At 39.8% G+C, this 19,636-nt stretch overlaps 1 protein-coding gene across 2 annotated transcripts in view; it reads right to left on the bottom strand.

Annotated features, from left to right (window-relative positions):
- Bbs7 (Bardet-Biedl syndrome 7) overlaps nucleotides 1-19,007 on the bottom strand; it is a 32,184-nt gene extending 13,177 nt beyond the window's left edge. The window contains exons 1-13 of one of the 2 annotated variants that reach the window (XM_013022100.1): nucleotides 18,839-19,007; nucleotides 17,999-18,064; nucleotides 16,907-16,969; nucleotides 15,040-15,215; nucleotides 11,949-12,135; nucleotides 9,575-9,647; nucleotides 8,848-8,964; nucleotides 8,083-8,213; nucleotides 6,030-6,114; nucleotides 4,728-4,830; nucleotides 3,925-4,117; nucleotides 2,241-2,315; nucleotides 580-645 (exon numbers count right to left, since the gene is read on the bottom strand). In XM_013022100.1, the coding sequence (XP_012877554.1) occupies nucleotides 580-645; nucleotides 2,241-2,315; nucleotides 3,925-4,117; nucleotides 4,728-4,830; nucleotides 6,030-6,114; nucleotides 8,083-8,213; nucleotides 8,848-8,964; nucleotides 9,575-9,647; nucleotides 11,949-12,135; nucleotides 15,040-15,215; nucleotides 16,907-16,969; nucleotides 17,999-18,064; nucleotides 18,839-18,874 (1,371 nt within the window). In that variant the 5' untranslated portion in view covers nucleotides 18,875-19,007. The remainder of the gene's footprint in view (nucleotides 1-579; nucleotides 646-2,240; nucleotides 2,316-3,924; nucleotides 4,118-4,727; nucleotides 4,831-6,029; nucleotides 6,115-8,082; nucleotides 8,214-8,847; nucleotides 8,965-9,574; nucleotides 9,648-11,948; nucleotides 12,136-15,039; nucleotides 15,216-16,906; nucleotides 16,970-17,998; nucleotides 18,065-18,838) is intronic. The other variant, XM_013022101.1, reaches the window with a different exon arrangement.
- Between the last annotated feature and the right edge of the window lie 629 nt (nucleotides 19,008-19,636).

Below are 19,636 nucleotides of genomic sequence, written 5' to 3'. Positions count from 1 at the left end.
TAGGAGAGTTAAAAAGATGATTAGACAAAGGGTGAACCAGTGCATCTGTGATACCCACTAGACACTATTTTGGAAATGAGCTTTATAACTTGGGGAGGAGGGTGGGGTGGGAGTGGGGAAAATAAGGGAGGGAGGTAACACTGAAAAGAAATGTATTCGCTACCTTACTGTAACCTCTCTGTACATCACCTTTACAATAAAAATGTGTGATCACAAAAAAAAAAGTCAGAAGTGAAACTATGTAGGTCACCAGTCTTGAGTGAAAAAGGTAAGCAAGAGTGGAGGGCCCCGAGTTCAAGCTTCAGTACTAGAGCGCATACAACACACACACACACACACACACACACACACCAGATCCATGGTTGCTTCACACACACACACACACACACACACACACACACACATATACACACACACCAGATCCATGGTTGCTTGGGATAAATTAAATCTCAGCTGGTCATTCTAAAGTCACTGCTTCAAAATGGTGTACTGCATGGAGAAATTCAATGGGAAGAAATGCCATCACATGTAAGGTATACCAAGGAAAAAAAGCAAAAATTTAAACAATCATAGACTTACCTTGAGCTCCAACCTTGTGGTATTTGCCTGGCATCGGTAGGTGGCAAGAAGAAAATTTTCGTTGAACTTGAGAAGAAGTCAAGGTTGAGGAAACATTATTATCATATATTTGTTAATAACAAAGCATCCACAAGGAAAGTATTTCCCATTTATTTGAACATTTACCATTTGTGCTAAGTGCTTTTCTAATATGTTCTCCTTTATTCCTATTAACAACCCTCCCGGCAAAGTTTACTAAGTAATTATTTTTTTAGAGGAAGTAGGAGTTAGTAAAAAGGATTGATAAAAGTAGAACAACTGCCAGGAGTCAGCTGCAGTCATTACCTCTAGTACTGCTCTGGTCTACCTTCTCCAGTGCAGTTGAAACTTGTTTTCCTTTCCCTAACTTCAGAGGTAATACTGATAAAGGGACACTTTCTGCAGCAGGAGGTAAGAGAGTGGGCACTTGACACAGCAGCAGGTGAGACACAGTGAGCACTTCCCCCAGTATGGATAGACAGCAAAACAGGAAGCCTTTCCCACAGCATGGACATGAAATACAGGAAGCATTTCCCACAGAATGCATTGAGATATAGGAAGCATTTCCCATAACATGGACATGATCTCATTACAGGTACTTTGTACATGTTGAATGAAGGTTAATGTACCATTCAACAAGACCCTAATACTACAAAAAGGAAAGGGAAAGGAACAGACTGTATTCATAGGCAGGTATGTGAGAGCCTATATAGTTTCTAAAAACTTGAAGAACTTCAATTTGGCTGAAATAATGTCTCTGGGAGAGGAGATACAACCTGATGAGAAATAAATTAGAGAAGAATTAAGAGCTGAAGCATGGGAAGTTTTCCAGACCACAGTGAAATCAGAATATCAAAAGCAGGTTGTTAAGAAAGGGTCAAATGGAAGACCTCTCTGGAGGCAGTTCACAGCACAGTGAAGTGAGTGGAAAGACTAGAGGCAGAGGAAATGAGAAATGAATAATACACTAAGGCAGTGGAAGTGGAAAGGAGGCCAAGAAAAATGATAAAGGCACAGAAATAGAACTGGCAGAATTTGGAACGCAAGGACACCACCTGAGTTTCTGGATTCCCTGAGGATAGGGAGAGGGAACAGCAGCAGCATCAGATTTTGAGGGAAAGGCTATGAAGGGATTAACTGAAAAAGAAACACCAGCCAGGTACTGGTGACTCAATGCCTGTAATCCTTCTACTGAGGAGGTTGAGATCTGAAGACTGTGGTTCAAAGCCAGCCTGAGCACAAAAGTCCATGGGACTCTTATCTCCAGTTAACTATCAAAAAAGATGGTGAAAGAGCACCAGCCCTGAAAGAAAAAAAACTAAGGACAATGTTCAGGCCTTGAGTTCAAGTCCCAGTACCAGTACAAAAACAACAACAACAAAAAAACACCAAATCCTCGAAGCCTTTGTAGGGGTTAATCAAAATGGCCAAGTGGACTGAGATGAAAGGGGGCAGGAAGTATGACAGAGAGGTGAAATTGACTGAAATACAGTGTGAACATGTAAGGAGATATAACCATGAAATTTCTCCCTGTATAATTAATATAACCCCACTAAAAAGAAGCAAAAAAAAAAAACAAGCAAACAAGAAAAAATAGACTAAAAATGAAAAGAGGTCAGAAAATTTTTGAGTTTTTGACTTACCTCAGAATCACAGCTGCTAAAACTAACAACAGCAGAGTTCTTGTCCACATCAAGTAAATCTATTGGAACATCACTCTACAGGCAATATTAGGAAAAAAATATTCAGATGGAAAACTTAAAATGTTCACAAAGAATGTATTTTGTAGGATTCTCCTTAGTTCTAGGTTATGATCATCTTAAATTTGAAAGGATCTTAACTTATATTTGATAGCTTATACGTCAAGAAAATGAAGTTTATAAAATATATTTTATTTAAAAATCTTTTTTTCTAATTTTGATTATCAGAAATAGTAGAATATAATCTATCCTTATCTCCTTACAAGATTAATCTTTCCAATATAGTCCATAGAGAGACAAAGGGTGCATATTTTCGCTCATAAGTGGATATTAGATCTCAATTATAAACATCCATGAAATGTACAAGGTCATATAAATAAATATAAATAACACATCAACAAACAAATCGACTAAAGTATGATACAGGGAATGAGTCCAGTGATGTAACTCCTTTGAACAACTAATTTTTAATAGTGCAAAAAAATGAGTATCAGGAAGCTAAAACATTTTGGAGTGGAGGAAGGGGGTCAAGAGAAGGAGGGGTACACACAGGGTGAGAGGAAGGGTAGATTCAATATACACATGTGAAATAACTTGAAGGGATGCATGGGATGGAAGAGATGGGTGAGAAAGATGAAAGCAATGACACTGATACCAAGATTCATTGTACTCCTAACCTAACATGAAATCCCTTTGTACAACTAAAGATGATAAAATACTAAAATAAATCAAATAGTTTACTCTTATTTCCTATTAGTGTTTAAAAAAACTATCTCAAGCTTTAAATGGCTTTAAATATGGGAACATTTTAATTTTCTCAGTTCCTTCTTCATCAATTTTAATTTCATCCGTTGTAAGAAAGGAGATGATTTGGGTCTTCCCCTAAAAAAGCTTCGAGAAAGCTATTGCACTGAATCCTATGAATGGGAATCCTAAAGTTATTCAATGAGTAGTCTTGAGCTAATGTTAATGAAGGCTTTTCTACTTTTAAGGGTTACTAATCTGATCTTGACCTGACTTATAAAGTAGTAACCTCTCTACATATCATCTTTATAATAATAGAATGTATTAAAAAATAATCACCTGATTTGACAAGGCACCAATGGCTCATAACTGTAGGCCTAGTGACTCAAGAGGCTAAAAGATTAAGATCCCAGTTTGAAGCCAGTCTGGGCAGTAAAATCTGTAAGACTCTTATCTCCAATTAACTAGCATAATGCTAGAGATAGAGGTGTGATTCAAATGATAGAGCACCAACCTTGAGTGAAAAAGCAAAGGCACAGCGCCTAAGCCCTGAGTTCAAGCCCCAGGACCAGCACATACACACACATACACACACAAAATACAAAAAGAAAACTTCTCCCAGAGGATAGCCAAAGGAGAATTCGTATTACTGCCCTTGTCTCTCCTGGAAACGGAAGTTTACCTATCTTGTCTTTGTTACAAAGTATAGAAATAAATAAAAGGCAAAAATAAGATTAAAATAATCTGTAAATAAACTGATTCTTATAGAATATTAGATGCCATAATCACTTAAAATTACTGTCTAAAGTGATAATCCCAAGTGTACACTCCTAGTCTACAAAATATCCAGTGACGAAACAGACAAATTGGCCACTCTGCTTACCTGAATTAAGACATTATCTATGGCAGTCTGTACCTCTAAGATGAGGCTGTAGCTGGCATCGTCTTTGTTTAATGTGAACTTATCATTTATACTAAATGAAGGTACAGTTGATTTGGCTTTGCTTGACTGAGAAGACTGTTGATAGTTCTCTCTTTCCTGTAGTACCTTATATTGCAAATGTTCCAGTTCACTTCTGCAGGAAAATATACACAATGTGTCATATATTTACATACATATACACAAATGTTGGAGGGTTGGGAAGGTGGCTCAGTGGTAGAGTGCTCTCCTAGCCCTGGGTTTGATTCTCCAGTACCATACACACAGAAAAAGCCTGAAGTGGCACTGTGGCTCAAGTGGAAGAGTGTTAGACTGGAGCAAAAGAGCTTCCGGGACAGTGTCCAGACCCTGAGTTCAAGCCCAGGACTGACACCACAAGAAAAAAATATTGGAGATCACTAGATTGTGCATAAAATTTTGAAGCTAAGCATTATTTCTGTCCCAGTACTGGGGCTTGAACTCAGGCCTGGGCACAGTCCCTTAGCTTTTTCCACTCAAGGATGGCACTCTACCACTTGGGCCATACTTCCACATCCAGCTTTTGGGTGGTTAACTGGAGATAAAAGTCTTACAGACTTTCCCGCCCAAGCTGGCTTTGAACTGCAATCTTCAGAATTCAGCCTCCTGAGTAGCTAGGATTATATGTGTGAGTCATTGGCACCCAGCATATAGTGTATCTTTAAGCATTAAAAACCAATAACCACATACCTTGGTGAGATAAAAGCAAAGAAAAAACTTGAAGTTACCGTAAAGAAGAGATTTTATTCTGCATCTCCTGGTTAATTTTTAATTCTTCTCCTGGCCCATTTTCCTTATGAGTGGGCTCTGTAGTCAGACCTGTAATCCAGCCTGTGGAAATGAATTACAATCGTCAGTGTGTAAGAGATATAGTAGACATTGTTTAGCAGATGTCCAATAAAAAACCAACCCTTCAATATGACACCAACTTAATATTAGGACTTTTTCAAAAAACAGAACAAGCCTCCCTCCACAAAACCAAGCAGGAAAATAGTTAAAATCGTAAACTACTGAAGCACTTGTGATGTTACTTTTTACTTGAAATACTCTATTTTTACAGAATTTCATTTCTTAGCAATTTTTGGTTTTAGGTAAGGAATAAATTCAGCATATTACAGCGAGTTATAAAATAGGTGACAAATAAGAATTGTCTTTCAAAAATTACTTTCATACCTGAGCATACTGACAAATACCTGTGGGAATACTAGCTGCAGGGATGTTGAGACAGGGCTATCCTGGGCTATTTAACAAGTCTAGTCTAGCCTGCACTATACAGTGAGACCCGACCTCAAAAACCAAAACACAAAAACCCAACAAGAAGAAAGAACCAGTGGCTTGAGCCTATTTGAGAGTAAAATATGTTTATTTGATCGCTTAAAACATAAATTATGCTGGGTATCGGTGGCTTATACAGTAATCACAGCCATTCAAGAGGCTGAGATCCAGAGGACTGAGGTTCAAGGCCAACCTGGGAAGCAATTCCATAAAACTCCACCTCCAATTAAGCAGCAAAATGCTGAGCTGGGGATGTGGCTCAAGTACTAGAGCACCATGAACAACTAAGTTAGTGAGAACGAGGCTCTGAGTCCAAGCTTTGATGCTGACATGCGCACGTATGCGTGCACACACACAAGCACACAAACACACACACACACTACTTTCTCTTTAAATCAAGAGTATCATTTCATTTTCGAAGGTATTAGAGAGAAACCATCTTAAAGTGGTGTTCAAACCAAAAACTCTATTCATCCCTTGAGTTTTTCAGTGCATATCATCCAACCCAGATCTCACACATGCTAGACAAGCACACCACCGCTGAGCTCTACTCCCCAATAGAGTCTAGAATGCTCTACATATTGACTTAACATTTTATGTGGTTATAAAACTAAATTTACCAAAGTTAGACTTTTATCACTTTCCTGCCTTCTTTCCTGCTGGCTTTGAACTGCAATCCTCAAATCTTAGCCTCCTGAGTAACTAGGATTACAGGCATGACCATAGGCACTAGCTTTGATTATCTTTTACCTTACCTGAATAGGTGGACACCACGATTTCATCATACCCATCTTTCCCTACACAACCACCCTGGATGGAGGTGACACTTTCAGACAACATCTAAAATGAATTCAAGAACAAGCATTTTGTTAATATAGGTTAAAGCAACTTGTCTGGTTGGTTCTAGATATGTCAGCATGTACTAATTGACTATTTGTTATGTACAGACAATGAGATTAGATGGACAAAATCTTGAACAAATGAGAGAAAACTCTACTGTATTGAAATATGGGAAAGAAGGCTCCAGATGATTCTAGTATGTTTGTGTTAGCACTTAGCTAACAAGACCATCATTTAAAGACAAATCCAATTCATAGAAAAAAGTTGTTTTTTATAATTACATAAGAAAAATACTAGCTTAGTCTCCTTCCTGAATTCAATAGACCCATCCTTTTGTGTGTGTGTGTGTGTGTGTATGTGTTTGCCCCAAAGAACTTTAATTTATTTGTTATTTTTGCGCCAGTACTGGGACTTGAATTCAAGGCCTTGTGCTCTAAGTTGGCTTTTTCCAATCAAGACTGTCACACTTTGGGCCTGGTGGCTCATGCCTGTAATCCTAGCTACTCAGGAGGCTGAGATCTGAGGACTGTGGTTCAAAGCCAGCCTGGGCTAAAAAATCCCTAAGACTCTTGTCTCCAATTAACCACCAGAAAGTTGGAAGTGGCACTGTGTCTCAAAGTGATATAGTGCTGACCTTGAGCAAAAGAGTGGCCTGGGCCATGAGTTTAAGCCCCTGGAATGGCACACAAAAAAGGGGAAAGAAATGATAAATGCTTGAGGAAAGATGTTTAACCTGATTTAAACATGACACAATGTATATATTTATCAAAAATCTCACATGATCTCCTATTGACATGTGTGATTATGGCGGCTTTATATAGAAAAAAGGAAAAACGAATATGTAAGATTTAATTTATGTAGAATGTTTTATATGACTCTATATGTTGGCATCAACAGGCCTTAAAGTTCACAGAACTAAGATGACATTTACCTAGTATTTCTTCTTTCTCAGCTGGCCCTTGAATATCTAGAAATGAAACTGTTACCTAACTCTCTCTGCTTAAGGATATTCTGATACTGCCCTGACAATATAAAGTTTATGCTTAAGCTCTTATTACAACAAAACACTACCACATATGACACTTAAATTCTTATAATTATGCACTGAAGAAACTAAGGCAAACTTATTTAACCACAAGGAAATTTATAATCTGTAAAAACATAATAAAAAAGTAATTTATGATCCAGCTTATGGGCAACAATCTGTTACTCAAACACAAGAGCAGTGAAGAAAGATTGCAATAACATCAGAATTTATTTACTCAGAGTTCAACTAAGAATCTCAGTTGGCTTTTTTGCTCAAGGGAGGGTGCTCCAGGGAGGGTGCTCCACCACTTGAGCCACACCTCCACTTCAGACTTTTCTCTGGTTAACTGGAGATTAAGAGCCTCACAGACTTTCCTGCCTGGATTGGTTTTCAGCTTCAATCCTTAGATTCCAGCCTTTGAACAGATAGGGTGAAAGGTATGAGCCACCAGGATTGAAACTAAGACCTATTTTAGTCATGTGTCCAGTCCTGAATTGGTAATTTTCAAGGTAGAGGCTCACTTATTTTATGCTCCGTTTAGCCAAGCTTTGATCCTTCTACTGTGTTTCCCTGTGTGAGTCTTTGGGGATGACAGATCCAGGCCACCTCACCCAGCCATCGTGCCTCCCTCAGAGGTGGAAAAACCAGTGCATACCACAATGCCTAGCTATTGGTTGAGATAGCCCAAACCTGAATGGTGATCCGATTGTGATCCCCTATCTCTATCTCCCAGGTAGCTAGGATTACAGACTAAACTGGCAAACCAAACCTGGCAACATTTCAATGAATTTTTACTTAAAACCCAAACCATCAGCCATCTCTATAATAATTTGACAAATAAAACTTATATTTGTTTCCCAGTGTTGAAGATTGAACCTGGGACACTATGTGTGTAAGTTTATGTTCCTATCCTCCACATGAAGCTTGTTAAATAAACTTACCTGATCGAATCGAAGAACAGGCTCGTTCGCATTATCAAAACTATACACTTCCACCATTCCATCATCTCGCCCAACAAGTAAATCTTTAACCCCATCACCCACAATGTCAAAGCTGTCCATACACAAAATACCTTAAAAAAAAGATGTTAGTGATGAGTTATTAAAAAACTAATACTAAACCCCCAACAAAATAGCTATTTTTTGTACAAAATAGTTAAAAATGGAAAACATAGAACAATCCAGCATGAAGGAAAACTCGCCGAATAGTCAAGTGCCTGTCTTCCTCCACCCACATTTCAATGGTGTCAATGGCCCCAAGTGTACGTCTCCTTCCCTCAGCTCTAGCCTCTGCACAGAGCTCCAGACACATGGGAGACTATATGCATCATCTCCACACCTGCAATTCACATTTCCCTCAGAACAGTGCAAATTCTTTACGAGACATAGAATATTCCTTAAGAATACCAAGGTCTTTCAGTTCCAATTAATTCCAATTAAAAATGGACTTCTGCACAAAATGGCAATACAACCTATATAAAAACATTTACTCCAGGGCCAGGATGTAGCTCAGTGGCAATAGCACATTTCTTACTGTATAATAAAATTATGGCTATGGTATAGTAGAACTGAATAACACAGATTAAATCAAAAGGGGCTCTGTGAACTGCTAAGTCTTTGGATAATAGGAATAAAATGAACAGAATGAATGAGACCATCTATTTTAATCACTGAGATTTCAGAGTGGGTGTGACATCAAAGGCATACCTCCTCTCTTTTTGTCATTCCGGATTTCCCACTTGTGTACTGGTTTGGATGCTGTGATCTGAATGAGCCCAAGTTTCCCATCCAATGTTCCGAATACAAGGTCTTCCCCAGAGTCACCTAGTGAATTATAACAAATGCATTAACACTATCTCTTTAAAATTAAAACATTTTCATCTAGAATTTTAATTTTAACATTATAAAAAGACAAACTACAATATTGATCAAGATGCATTTGTACTTAATATGTAGAATTGAAACTCCTTTGTACAACCAGTTAAGACCTTTTTTTTTTTTTGGGTCCGCTCATGGGACCTGAACTCTGGGCCTGGACGCTGTCCCTCAGCTCTTCAGCTCAAGGCTAGCACTCTACCACTTGAGCCAGAGTGCCACTTCTGGCTTTTTTTTCTGCTTATGTGGTGCTGAGGAATCGAACCCAGGGCCTTATGCATGCAAGGCAAGTGCTCTACCACTGAGCCAACTTCACAGCCCCTCTCCAAATTTTATAACCACAAGAGATAAGACTATTCCCAAACATGTAAAAATGAAGAAGCTAAAAATTAAAGTTCAATAACTCATTATTGTAAGTTACTAACACACAATCGAAAGACATGTCTCAATTCTAGCACAAACATCTCAATTCCAGTACATATTTACATATTCTTTTATGATTTTCCATTTTCACCTAGTATTTGTTATTTGTTATCAACAAATACTTAATCCAGATTACCGCCATTTCCATTGTGCAGTGCCAACACGGTAGGTGGGCCAGGAACCTCAATTTCATACATCACATTAGATCCCTGTAAGAGAGCAAGAATTGAAAACATGAAACCAAATCAGACGTAAACACTGCATTTGTGGATAACATCAATTTTTAATACAGTACTCTTAATGACACTTAGAATAAAATCACTTAAACAAAAACTATGTCATGAGCTGGCACCAGTGGCTCACACCTGTAATCCTAGCTACTCCGGTAGCTGAGATCCGAGGATCACAGTTCAAAAAGCCAGCCCAGGCAGAAAAATCTTTGAGACCCATCTCCAATTAACTACCAGAAAACTGGAAGTGCTGCTGTGGCTCAAGTGGTAGAGCACTAGCCTTGGGCTGAAGAGCTCAGAGACAGCATCCAGACCCAGAGTTCAAGCCCCATGACCAATAACAACAACAACAAAACAAAACAAAAAACTATGTCATGAATACCAACTTGGATTTGTTACTAACTTATGCTAGTACATTTGATATTAAAATATATACAAAATAAAAACACTAGGGAGAAATATATGTAAACAGTCTCCATTTTTAACATACTGTTTGCTTAAAAACCTTCCATTGGTAAGTTTTCCTTTCAAAACTCTCCAGGAATAAAGTACTTCTTTTGTCTTTTCTAGTGCTAACTAGTGCTAAAGTTACTTCCTAAGGAAAAGTCAGTATTTGTCTTTGGATAGTCCCCAAACTCACTGCAATAACAGGCAAAATAATCTCATACAAGTTAGGTGCTTTTATTTAGCTACTTCTATAAATCAGTGAAAACACAGTTTGTAAAACTAGAGGAAGTAGTGGAAGTAGAGGTGAGGCTCAGGCTCAGGGCTAGCCTAGAGTGAAAAAGCCAAGCAAGAGCCTAAGGCCCTGAGTTTAAGCCCTAGGACCGACATGATACCAAAAAGAAAAAAAAAAAAAGAATTACAGGCAACAGACAGCAAAGTTTTTGTTAAAAGAAATTACTTTATATTTGGAACATGCAAGAAACACATGCTTTTACTTTTGTCATTTATAAATTTAAAGGCATCTACATTTATCTACGCAGACATAAATACACACACACACACACACACACACACGCACGCGCACACAAAAAGAGACCACTTCTGGAGTAATAAACTGCACCCAGAACCAGATGCAGTGAGGGAGTTGTTTTTTTAATCAAGGAGTATTTATCTCTTCTTTAAGCAGACACCTACAATTCAGCCATATCAATGTCTAATGTTATTTCAGGCTCCTTTTAAAGTCCATTCAACTAGGCACTGGAGGCTCATACTAAAATCCTAGCTACTCAGGAGGCTAAGCTCTAAGGACTATGGTTCAAAGCCAGCTTAGAGAAAAATCCATGCGAGCCTTACCTCCAATTAACAACCAAAAAGCTGAAAGTGGAGGAAGGGCTCAAGTAGTATTGTGTCAGTCTTCAGTGAAAAAGACAAAAAGAGTTCTCTGACCCTGAGTTCAAGTCCCAGGGCTTGGCACTGTCCTTTGGCTTTTCCAGTCAAGACTGCTACTCTACCACCTGGCAGAGTCACAATTCCACTTCTGGCTTTTGTTATGGTGCTTAACTGGAGATGAGAGTCTCACAGACTTTCTTGCCTGGGCTGGCTTCTGTGATCCTCAGATCTAGCCTCCTGAGTAGCTAGGATCATAGGCATGAGTCACCAATGCCCAGCCACACAAATAATTTATATTTTAAGGATCCTGTGGTGTTGTATTGAAAGCCTCTTTGGAAAAGACATAGTGGTAATGATGACCTCTAATAACGATGTGAAACAGCTGTTTTAGCCAAATCTGCTTCATTATGACAAATACATAGATACCTCATTTACTTATTCCACAAATATCTACTGTATGCTTGCTTCATTCTACATAATGGCATATACACTGGATAACCTCAAATTATGTATTAACCTCTCCTCACCCAACCCAGTTTCTTCTTTTGATTTTTATGGAGGAAGAGAATAGAAATGGAGAAAGAAAATAAGAAAAATTATACTAAAAATTCTCTGTAGCACTATAACAGTACCAATTCAAGGAAATGGGAGAAATGATAGTAAAACTTCTCTATAGCATAGCAATGGTCCTAACTCAGAAATCAGGATGGAAAGAAATTATTGTTTTCCTCCATATATCTTCTCCAAAAACTTTCAAAGGACCTCAACATACTTGTCTCAAGTAAAAACAGAAACTAATTTATCAAATATAATTTAAATTTTCTTTCCAGGTACTTTATGTATATTTAAAGTAGTTATCTCTAAAGTAGTTTATCTCAAAGTATGCAACATTCAGATACATTTACCTAAGTTATGAAAAGCTGTAAAAATTCAAATTATAGTAACCTGTAAAACTCTGAGCACTCGGTCTTGACAGGCCAATATTGGTGTGATTCGAGGTACTTTGTCCACTGGAAGGCAGATGACATCATTGATTTTGTCTCCAGAAAGGTAATAGTGTTGGTCTTTGCAGTCACAATAATGATTGTATATGTAACTTGCACTTAGAAAGAGGTCAGAGCCAGATACGTACCTGTTAACATTAAAATAGTAATTTAAGATATCCATACATACACACTTACATAGTTTTTGGTTCTAATATTGAGACTTGAACTCAGGCTGGGTACTGTCCCTTAGTTTTTTGCTCAAGACTGCTAAAGACTGGCACTCTACTGCTTGAGCCACACTTCCACTTCTGGCTTTTTGTTAGTTAATTCATGGTATAAGTCTCATAAACTTTTTCTGCCTGGGCTGGTTTCAAACTTCAATCATCAGATCTCAATCTGCTAAACTGCCAAGATTACAGGTGTGAGCCACAAGCCCTGGCAATCATCACCCTATAATTAAAATTCTCCCAATTATCTTGCCTTTTTGATATAATAGTTTGACTTTGAAAGATGAACTTGAGGATTTTAAGGCTTCCTCAGGCTTCTGAATAAAAAACAAAAAAAAAAGAAAGAAGAAAGAAAAGGTATGTATCTGAAGATAGTATTACAAAAGGAACTTCTTTGGAATGTGTAGTATGAACCAAGTACTGTCCTAGGTGATTAAACGTGTTAGCTCAGTTAATCCATATAATCCTACAAACTAGAAAACATTATTACCCCCCTCCCATCTGTCACATAACTATTAAATAGTAGAGAGTAATTCAGACTGTCTTTAGTTTGAGGGGTGGATCTTTTTCTCTTGGTGCCAGTTCTGTGGCTTAAATTCAGGGCATTGTCCTTTAACTTTTTCACTTCAGGCTGGTGCTCTACCATTGGAACCATACCTTGCACTTCTGGCTTTTTGTTAGTTAACTGGCAATAATAGTCTCAGACTTTCCTGCCCAGGCTTGCTTTGGACTGTAATTCTCAGATCTCAGCCTCCTGAGTAGCTAGGAGTACAGGCATGAGCCACCAGTGTCTGGCTCTTAATTCTTATCTATTTCATCAAACCAAAGTTTGAAAGCCCAAACATCAGAGCAGAAATGCTACACATTATTCACGATTGTACAGGCCAGCTGTGTACCATGCAAAGCTCTATACTGAATCAGTAGTTCCAGATTCAGGGGTCCAGCTGCTTATACAACTTGTCTGCATTAAAGAAATACAAAACAAACAAACACAAACCCTCTCAGTTATTCTCATTCAGCAGGTATAAGTGGAGATTTCAATTGTCTCCAAGGGGTCTTCCTACGCAGCAATTTTAGGAAACCATATTAGATGAATTTTAAATCCTTTTCTAGCCTCCCATCATTTAAATGTAAAATGTGAATGGAAAGATTTCACATTAACAGAAGTCATGAAGTCATTTACCTCCACACAGTGGGAGGTAAAGATAGGACGATCATTATTTGAGGCTAGCCTTGGCAAAATGTGTGACAGCCTATGTGTAAGATAACCAAAGCAAAAAGTGCTTGAGGCTCAGGTGGTGGAGTCCTTAGCTAGTAACTCTGAGTTCAAAATCCCAGTATTGCCCAAAGAAAAAGGGAGGGAAGGGGAATAATTTTTCACTTAAGAGCCTTGCAGCTGAAATTATAACCTACTGGCAAGTTATCAACTTTGATGGTTGGCCCTTTAACATAATGTTGCTGCCTCAAAATCACAACTACCAAAAAGGCCAAAGAAGAGGAGCCTAAATATCTTCCCTTAATCATGAATCATAACTGAATCATGGCTGGAAATGTGGCTTAGTGGTAGAATGCTTGCCCAGCAGGCATAAAGCCTTTGGTTGATTCCTCAGTACTACATAAACAGAAAAAGTTGGAAGCCAGCACTGTGACTCAAGTGGTAGAGCACTAGCCTTGAGCAAAAAGAAGTTCAGGAACAGTGCTCAGGGACAGTCCTGAGTCCAAGCCCCAGTACTGGCAAAAAACAAACAAAAAACCTGAATACACATTAGAGTTGACAAGTAACTGTATACTACAATAGCAAAGAGGATTGTGAGTAGTCCTAACAAAGAAATGATCAGTGTCTGAGGGGATAGGAATATTTACCCTGATCTGATTACACACTGCATGTAAATATTGAAACACCACTCTGTACCCCATAAGTAGACTTGATCATTACCATGTATATATTCAAATTCCCTGTACTCCAAATATATGTACAATTGCTGCCAATTTTAAAAATAAATGACATAAAGGGCTGGGAATATAGCTTAGTGGTAGAGTGCTTGCCTAGCATTCATGAAGCCCTGGGTTTGATTCCTCAGTACCACATAAACAGAAAAAGCCTCAAGTTGCCCAGTGTCTTAAGTGGTAACAGTGCTAGCCTTGAGCAAAAGAAGCTCAGGGACAGTGGCCAGGCTGTGAGTTCAAGCCCCAGAACTGGAAAAATAAACAAAGAAAAAAACAAGCAAAAATAAATGCTAAACACTGGGAGAGAGTGAGGGAAAGGGTGACACCTTACAAAAAGAAATGTAGGGCTGGGAAGGTGGCTCAGTGGTAGAGTGCTTTGCCTTGCATGCATGAGGCCCTGGGTTAGATTCCTCAGCACCACATATGCAGAAAAAAAGCCAAAAAAAAGCCAAAAGTGATGCTCTGGCTCAAGTGGTAGAGGGCTAGCCTTGAGCTGAAGAGCTGAGGGACAGCGCCCAGGCTCAGAGTTCAGGCCCTACGACACGCAAGAACAAAAGAAAGAAAGAGAGAGAGAGAAAGAAAGATGTACTCATTATCTGACTTATGTAACTTTAACCTCACAGTACATACCTCTATAACAAAAACAAAAATTATAAACAAATTTTAAAATGCCAAAAATGAATATATGTGTTTATCTGTGTACACATATAATGTGTGTACTGATTCTAGGCCAAATTTACTTTCTCACTAATAAAATACCTTTAGCCAATTTTATTTTCCAGAAAATGCATTAAGATACGTTACTTCATCAGATGTTCTCCATCTACCTTAAACATAAATACAAATGCAAACATAGTAACATAGCGGTAAACGCACATGGCTTTAATGCTCTCAGTGAGGTTTGTTTCAAAAGAGAGGAACTGTTTTCCTCGCTTTGTAAAGCCTTTAATCTCAGATCCTGCAGCAATAAAAATTTTCTCCTGAGGTGTGTTAAGAATCCCTCCTAGTTCCAGCCTTGCAATCTTCTGCCCTGGTAACGTCTTGAACACTGCCTGCAAAAATCAGCCAGGAAAAAAATTAAATATACAAGTTGTTTTATTCCTTTACAATAAAAAATGCTATTATTTAAATTCACAAAATATTACAGTTCCACTATATAGAAACATTTGTAAATAAAGATCGTGTTTTTTTTGTTTTTGCTATCATTAAGCCTCAGAAAACTTATTTCCACATGTATTTGATGCTATCACTAGAGTCTAAACTTTTGCAACCAAGATTTATTAAAAATGTAGAATTTCACTGGGTGCAGTGGCTCATGCCTGTAATTTCAGCTGCTGGAGCAAGAGGCTGGGAGAAAGGCATTTTGAGTCCACTATGGGCAAAAAGTTAGCCAGATCCCATCTCAATAAATATGATCACACCTGTAAGTCCAGGTATGGGGAAAACATAGGTAGGAAGATCAGCATCTCAGGTTGCCACAGACAAAAAAAAAAAAAAAAAAAACAACCAAAAAAACCCTATCAGAAAAATAATCTAAAAAAGGAAAAATGGCTGGAATATCTCAAGTGATTAGGGCAAACTCAAGGCCCTGAGTTTAAACCCCAGTACTGCCATGAATGAATAAATGAATGAATGAATCCAGAATCTCAAGTCAACTCCAGATCTACTAAATGAGACTACTTACTCTGCATTTTAACAAAATTCCCCAGGTGTTTCCTATATATGTTACAATTGGAGAAGCATGCTTTATGTTATATTTTATTTTTATTCATGGTTCTAAAGATTGAAACTAGGGCTTCAGGTTAGTAGGGTCAGTGCTCTACCACCTGAGCTGAGCCCTTAGTTCTTCTCTGTTTTGTTTCTGACATGGAGTCACACTACATTTGCCCACAATGGTAGCAATCTTCAACTTGGGTCCTCTAGCCTGCTCTTGCCAGAGTAGCTGGGATTATAGGTGTGTACCACAACATTCAGCTTAAGAAGCCTTTGCTGTCCTATGCACAAAGTTTAACTTGCAAAAACTCTTTAAATGGACATGTTTGTACACTATAATTATCTTTTTTGAAAGAATAGCTCTTGACTAGTTTATAAATTTTAGTAATAGTTACAGATTTTATTGAAAATGTGAATATATCTTAACATCTTAATCATATCTCTTTAATTAAAAACATTCTGTGTGCGCATGCATGTGGCGGGGCTAGTAGTGGGGCTAGAACTCAGGGCCTTACCCTCAAGGGTAAGGCTGGTGCTCTATGACTTCAGTCACATCTCAACTTCCAGCTTTTTGCTGGTTAATTGGACATGAGTTACATGAACTATTCTTCCTGGGCTGACTTCAAACTTGATCCTCAGATCTCAGCATCCTATGTAGACAGGATTACACAGGCACCTGCTACCTGTACCCAACCCCATTTTTGATTGCCTATACTTTAGGAAAATTTTTTTTTGGGGGTCCAGTCGTGGGGCCTGAACTCTGGGCCTGGGCGCTGTCCCTCAGCTCTTCAGCTCAAGGCTAGTGTTCTACCACTTGAGCCACAGTGCCACTTCCAGCTTTTTTCTTTTTGCTTATATGGTGCTGAGGAATGGAACCTAGGGCCTCATGCATGCAAGGCAAGCGCTCTACCACTGAGCCACCTTCCCAGTCCACTTTAGGAAATTTTTAACCTAGGAGTATCCACTAACTTGTGCATCTGCCTCTTAGAAAACCATATTCATATCCAACCCCTGTGAAAGCCACACTCACCCCTGCTTCTCCTTTTTTCATGCCAAAGCACAAGACTACTCCATCTTGATCTCCAACAACCACCTGGAACAGATTAAGAATCTAAAATTACTACTTCTATTATTACAAAAAGTCATTAATGTGTTTGCCAATTCCTCATTGTACTAGTGTTCAAGAAAGGATATCAGGTTTAAGCATTGTAACAAATAGGAAGCAAAGATTCAGTATTACCTAGAAAATGTAAATACCTTCCCTTATTTTCAGCTATGTATCTTGTAGAAGCTGTGCAACCTATTTTCTTCATATATACCAACTAAAACCACGTAATAGATATAAGAATTTGCAAAAAAAAATACAGCATCACTACCATCTCTAAATTATCTTTTAGGGATTCAGGGATGTTCTTGAGGTTTTTTTTAAAATCAGGACTGGTTCTGTACCACTTAAGCCACTGCTTCATTTCTGGCTTTTTGCTGGTTAAATGGAGATAAGTGTCTTATGGAGTGGCTGGGAATATGGCTTAGTGGTAAAATGCTTGTGAAGCATGCCCTGGGTTTGATTCCTCAGTACTGGACATGGCTCAGTGGTTCAAGTGGTAGAATGCTAGCCTTGAGCAAAAGCTCAGGCACAGTGCCCAGGCCTTGAGTTCAAGCCTCTGGACTGGGTTAAAAAAAAATCTCACCCTCCTTAATAGCTAGAATTACAGGCACAAGCCACCAGAATTTGGCTTGGTATTTTACACTTCTTTTTTTTCATACACAGTCTGGTGCAAACAGTGAATTATTAGAAGAAAAATGGAGTATGGTTTGTTTTCTTTTATTTTCTTTTTTCAGTGCTAGAGATTGAATGCAGGGCCTGCCTTACGTATGCTAGACATATATACCCACCCCCAAAGAGTTATGGCTTTAGTAAGTTTACTAAGTGTACTTAACGTACAAATTTTAACATCCAACAAATTCTATTTGTAAATGTCTGTCGGTATTTCAACTTCTGCTCAAGTAAAATTTATTTCCACGCACACATCAGCATTTTTAAAAGATGAACTCACAAATAATCGACAAAATAATCTGACAAAACAAGAGAAAAGTGGAGAAACCAGTGTGTGTACCGTACCTTTTGTGTAGCTCTATGTTTTGAAGCAGGAAGTAGCTTCATAGTCTTCTGAGAGGTCACACCCACCTAAGGAAACAGACCACCTACCTAGTGAATGTTTTCTGATACATCAGGAATTAAAGTCAGATCCATAGTAAACTTTATTACGTTATTTATTTATTTTTACTGAAACAAGCTATATAGTTATCCAATATGAATAGTTTTGAGAGTTGGATGCCAGTGGCTCCAGTCTATTAATCCTAGTTACTTAGAAGGCAGAGATCTGATGATCGCCATTCAACGCCAATCCTGGCAGAAAAGTCCCCTGGATGTAAGGTCCCTAAGACTCTTACCTGCAATTAACCACTAAAAAGTAGGACGTGGAACAGTGGCTCAAATGGGAGAGCACCAGCCTTGTGAGAGTGAGAGAGAGACAGAGAGAGAGAGAAAGAGAGAGAGAGAGAAAGAGAGAGAAAGAGAGAGAAAGCCCAGGGGCAGCATCCAGGCCCTGAGTTCAAGCCCCACGGCCGGCAAAACAACAACAACAACAACAAAAACCAAGTGTGAGGTGCGGGACAGAAGCGATCTGGTGGGGCAGGAGGTGATTCGGGGCTCAGACCCACGGGCCGCGGCGGCCACTGGTGGGCTCCGGGTGGGATCGCGTCAGGACAGTCCGACCAGCGTCAGGAGCACTTTGAGCACCAGCAGGAGCCAGCTCAGACGGGGGCGGGGCGGGTATCTGTTTGCCCAGCCCCGCGTGGGGTCTCAGCCCCGAAGGGGGCGCGGGGAGTGCGGCGCTCGGCCCGCCCAACACAGATGCCGCAAGGAGCAGGAGCAGCGGGGCCCCGCCTTCGCGGTTACCTGTAAATAATCCGCTCGGTTTAAAGCCAGCTGCATGGTGGCTGCGCGGACGAGCGGGACAACGCCGGGACAGTATGCCCAAGTCCGAGGAGACCGCTGGCCTTACCGGGCCCGGCCGATCCACACGCCGCCGCCGCCCCGGCTCCGAGTACACAGACCCGCTGTCAAGGCAGCGGCGCCGGCGTGACGTCAGCGGCGCCGGCGTGACGTCACACCGCGTTCCTGCGGCCGCCGGACCTCGATGACGCCCCGCCCCTTTCCAGGACCGCCCACTGGCGGTCTGCTCCAATCAGAGTCCTGGACGGGCGTTGCTAGGGAGACCAGGGACGCAGTGTTGACTCCACCCCAGGGCTAGCTGGGGTTAATCCAGCCATCTCCAGCCCAGAGCTCCAAGCACCTGGCGGGGAGCTGACCTGTTCCTCTGACTCTGGATCCTACGAAGGAATTATTCTCCCATTTTAGACGCTGATATACAGCCGCAGATCGCAAACTTTTGGCCTTGGTGTTATTTAATACTGAGGGCCGGGCACTGGTGGCTCAGGCCTGTTATCCTAACTACTCTGGAGGCTGAGATCTGAGGATCACCGTTCAAAGGCAGGAAATTCCATGAGACTCTTATCTCCAGTGAACCACCCAAAAGCCGGAAGTGGAGCTGTGGCTCCGGTGCCAGCCTTTAGTGAAACAGCAAAGCGATAGGGATGGGCCACAGGCACTGGGTTCAAGTCCCAGGCCCAGCACACACACGCGCACACACACACACACACACACACACACATTCTACGAGAGGGACCTCTTCTA

This window comes from Dipodomys ordii, unplaced genomic scaffold (genome assembly GCF_000151885.1).
Source record: "Dipodomys ordii isolate 6190 unplaced genomic scaffold, Dord_2.0 Scaffold60, whole genome shotgun sequence".
Taxonomy (NCBI): domain Eukaryota; kingdom Metazoa; phylum Chordata; class Mammalia; order Rodentia; family Heteromyidae; genus Dipodomys; species Dipodomys ordii.
The sequence above is the reverse complement of the archived record's forward strand: the minus strand, read 5'-3'. Positions and strand labels throughout refer to the sequence as shown.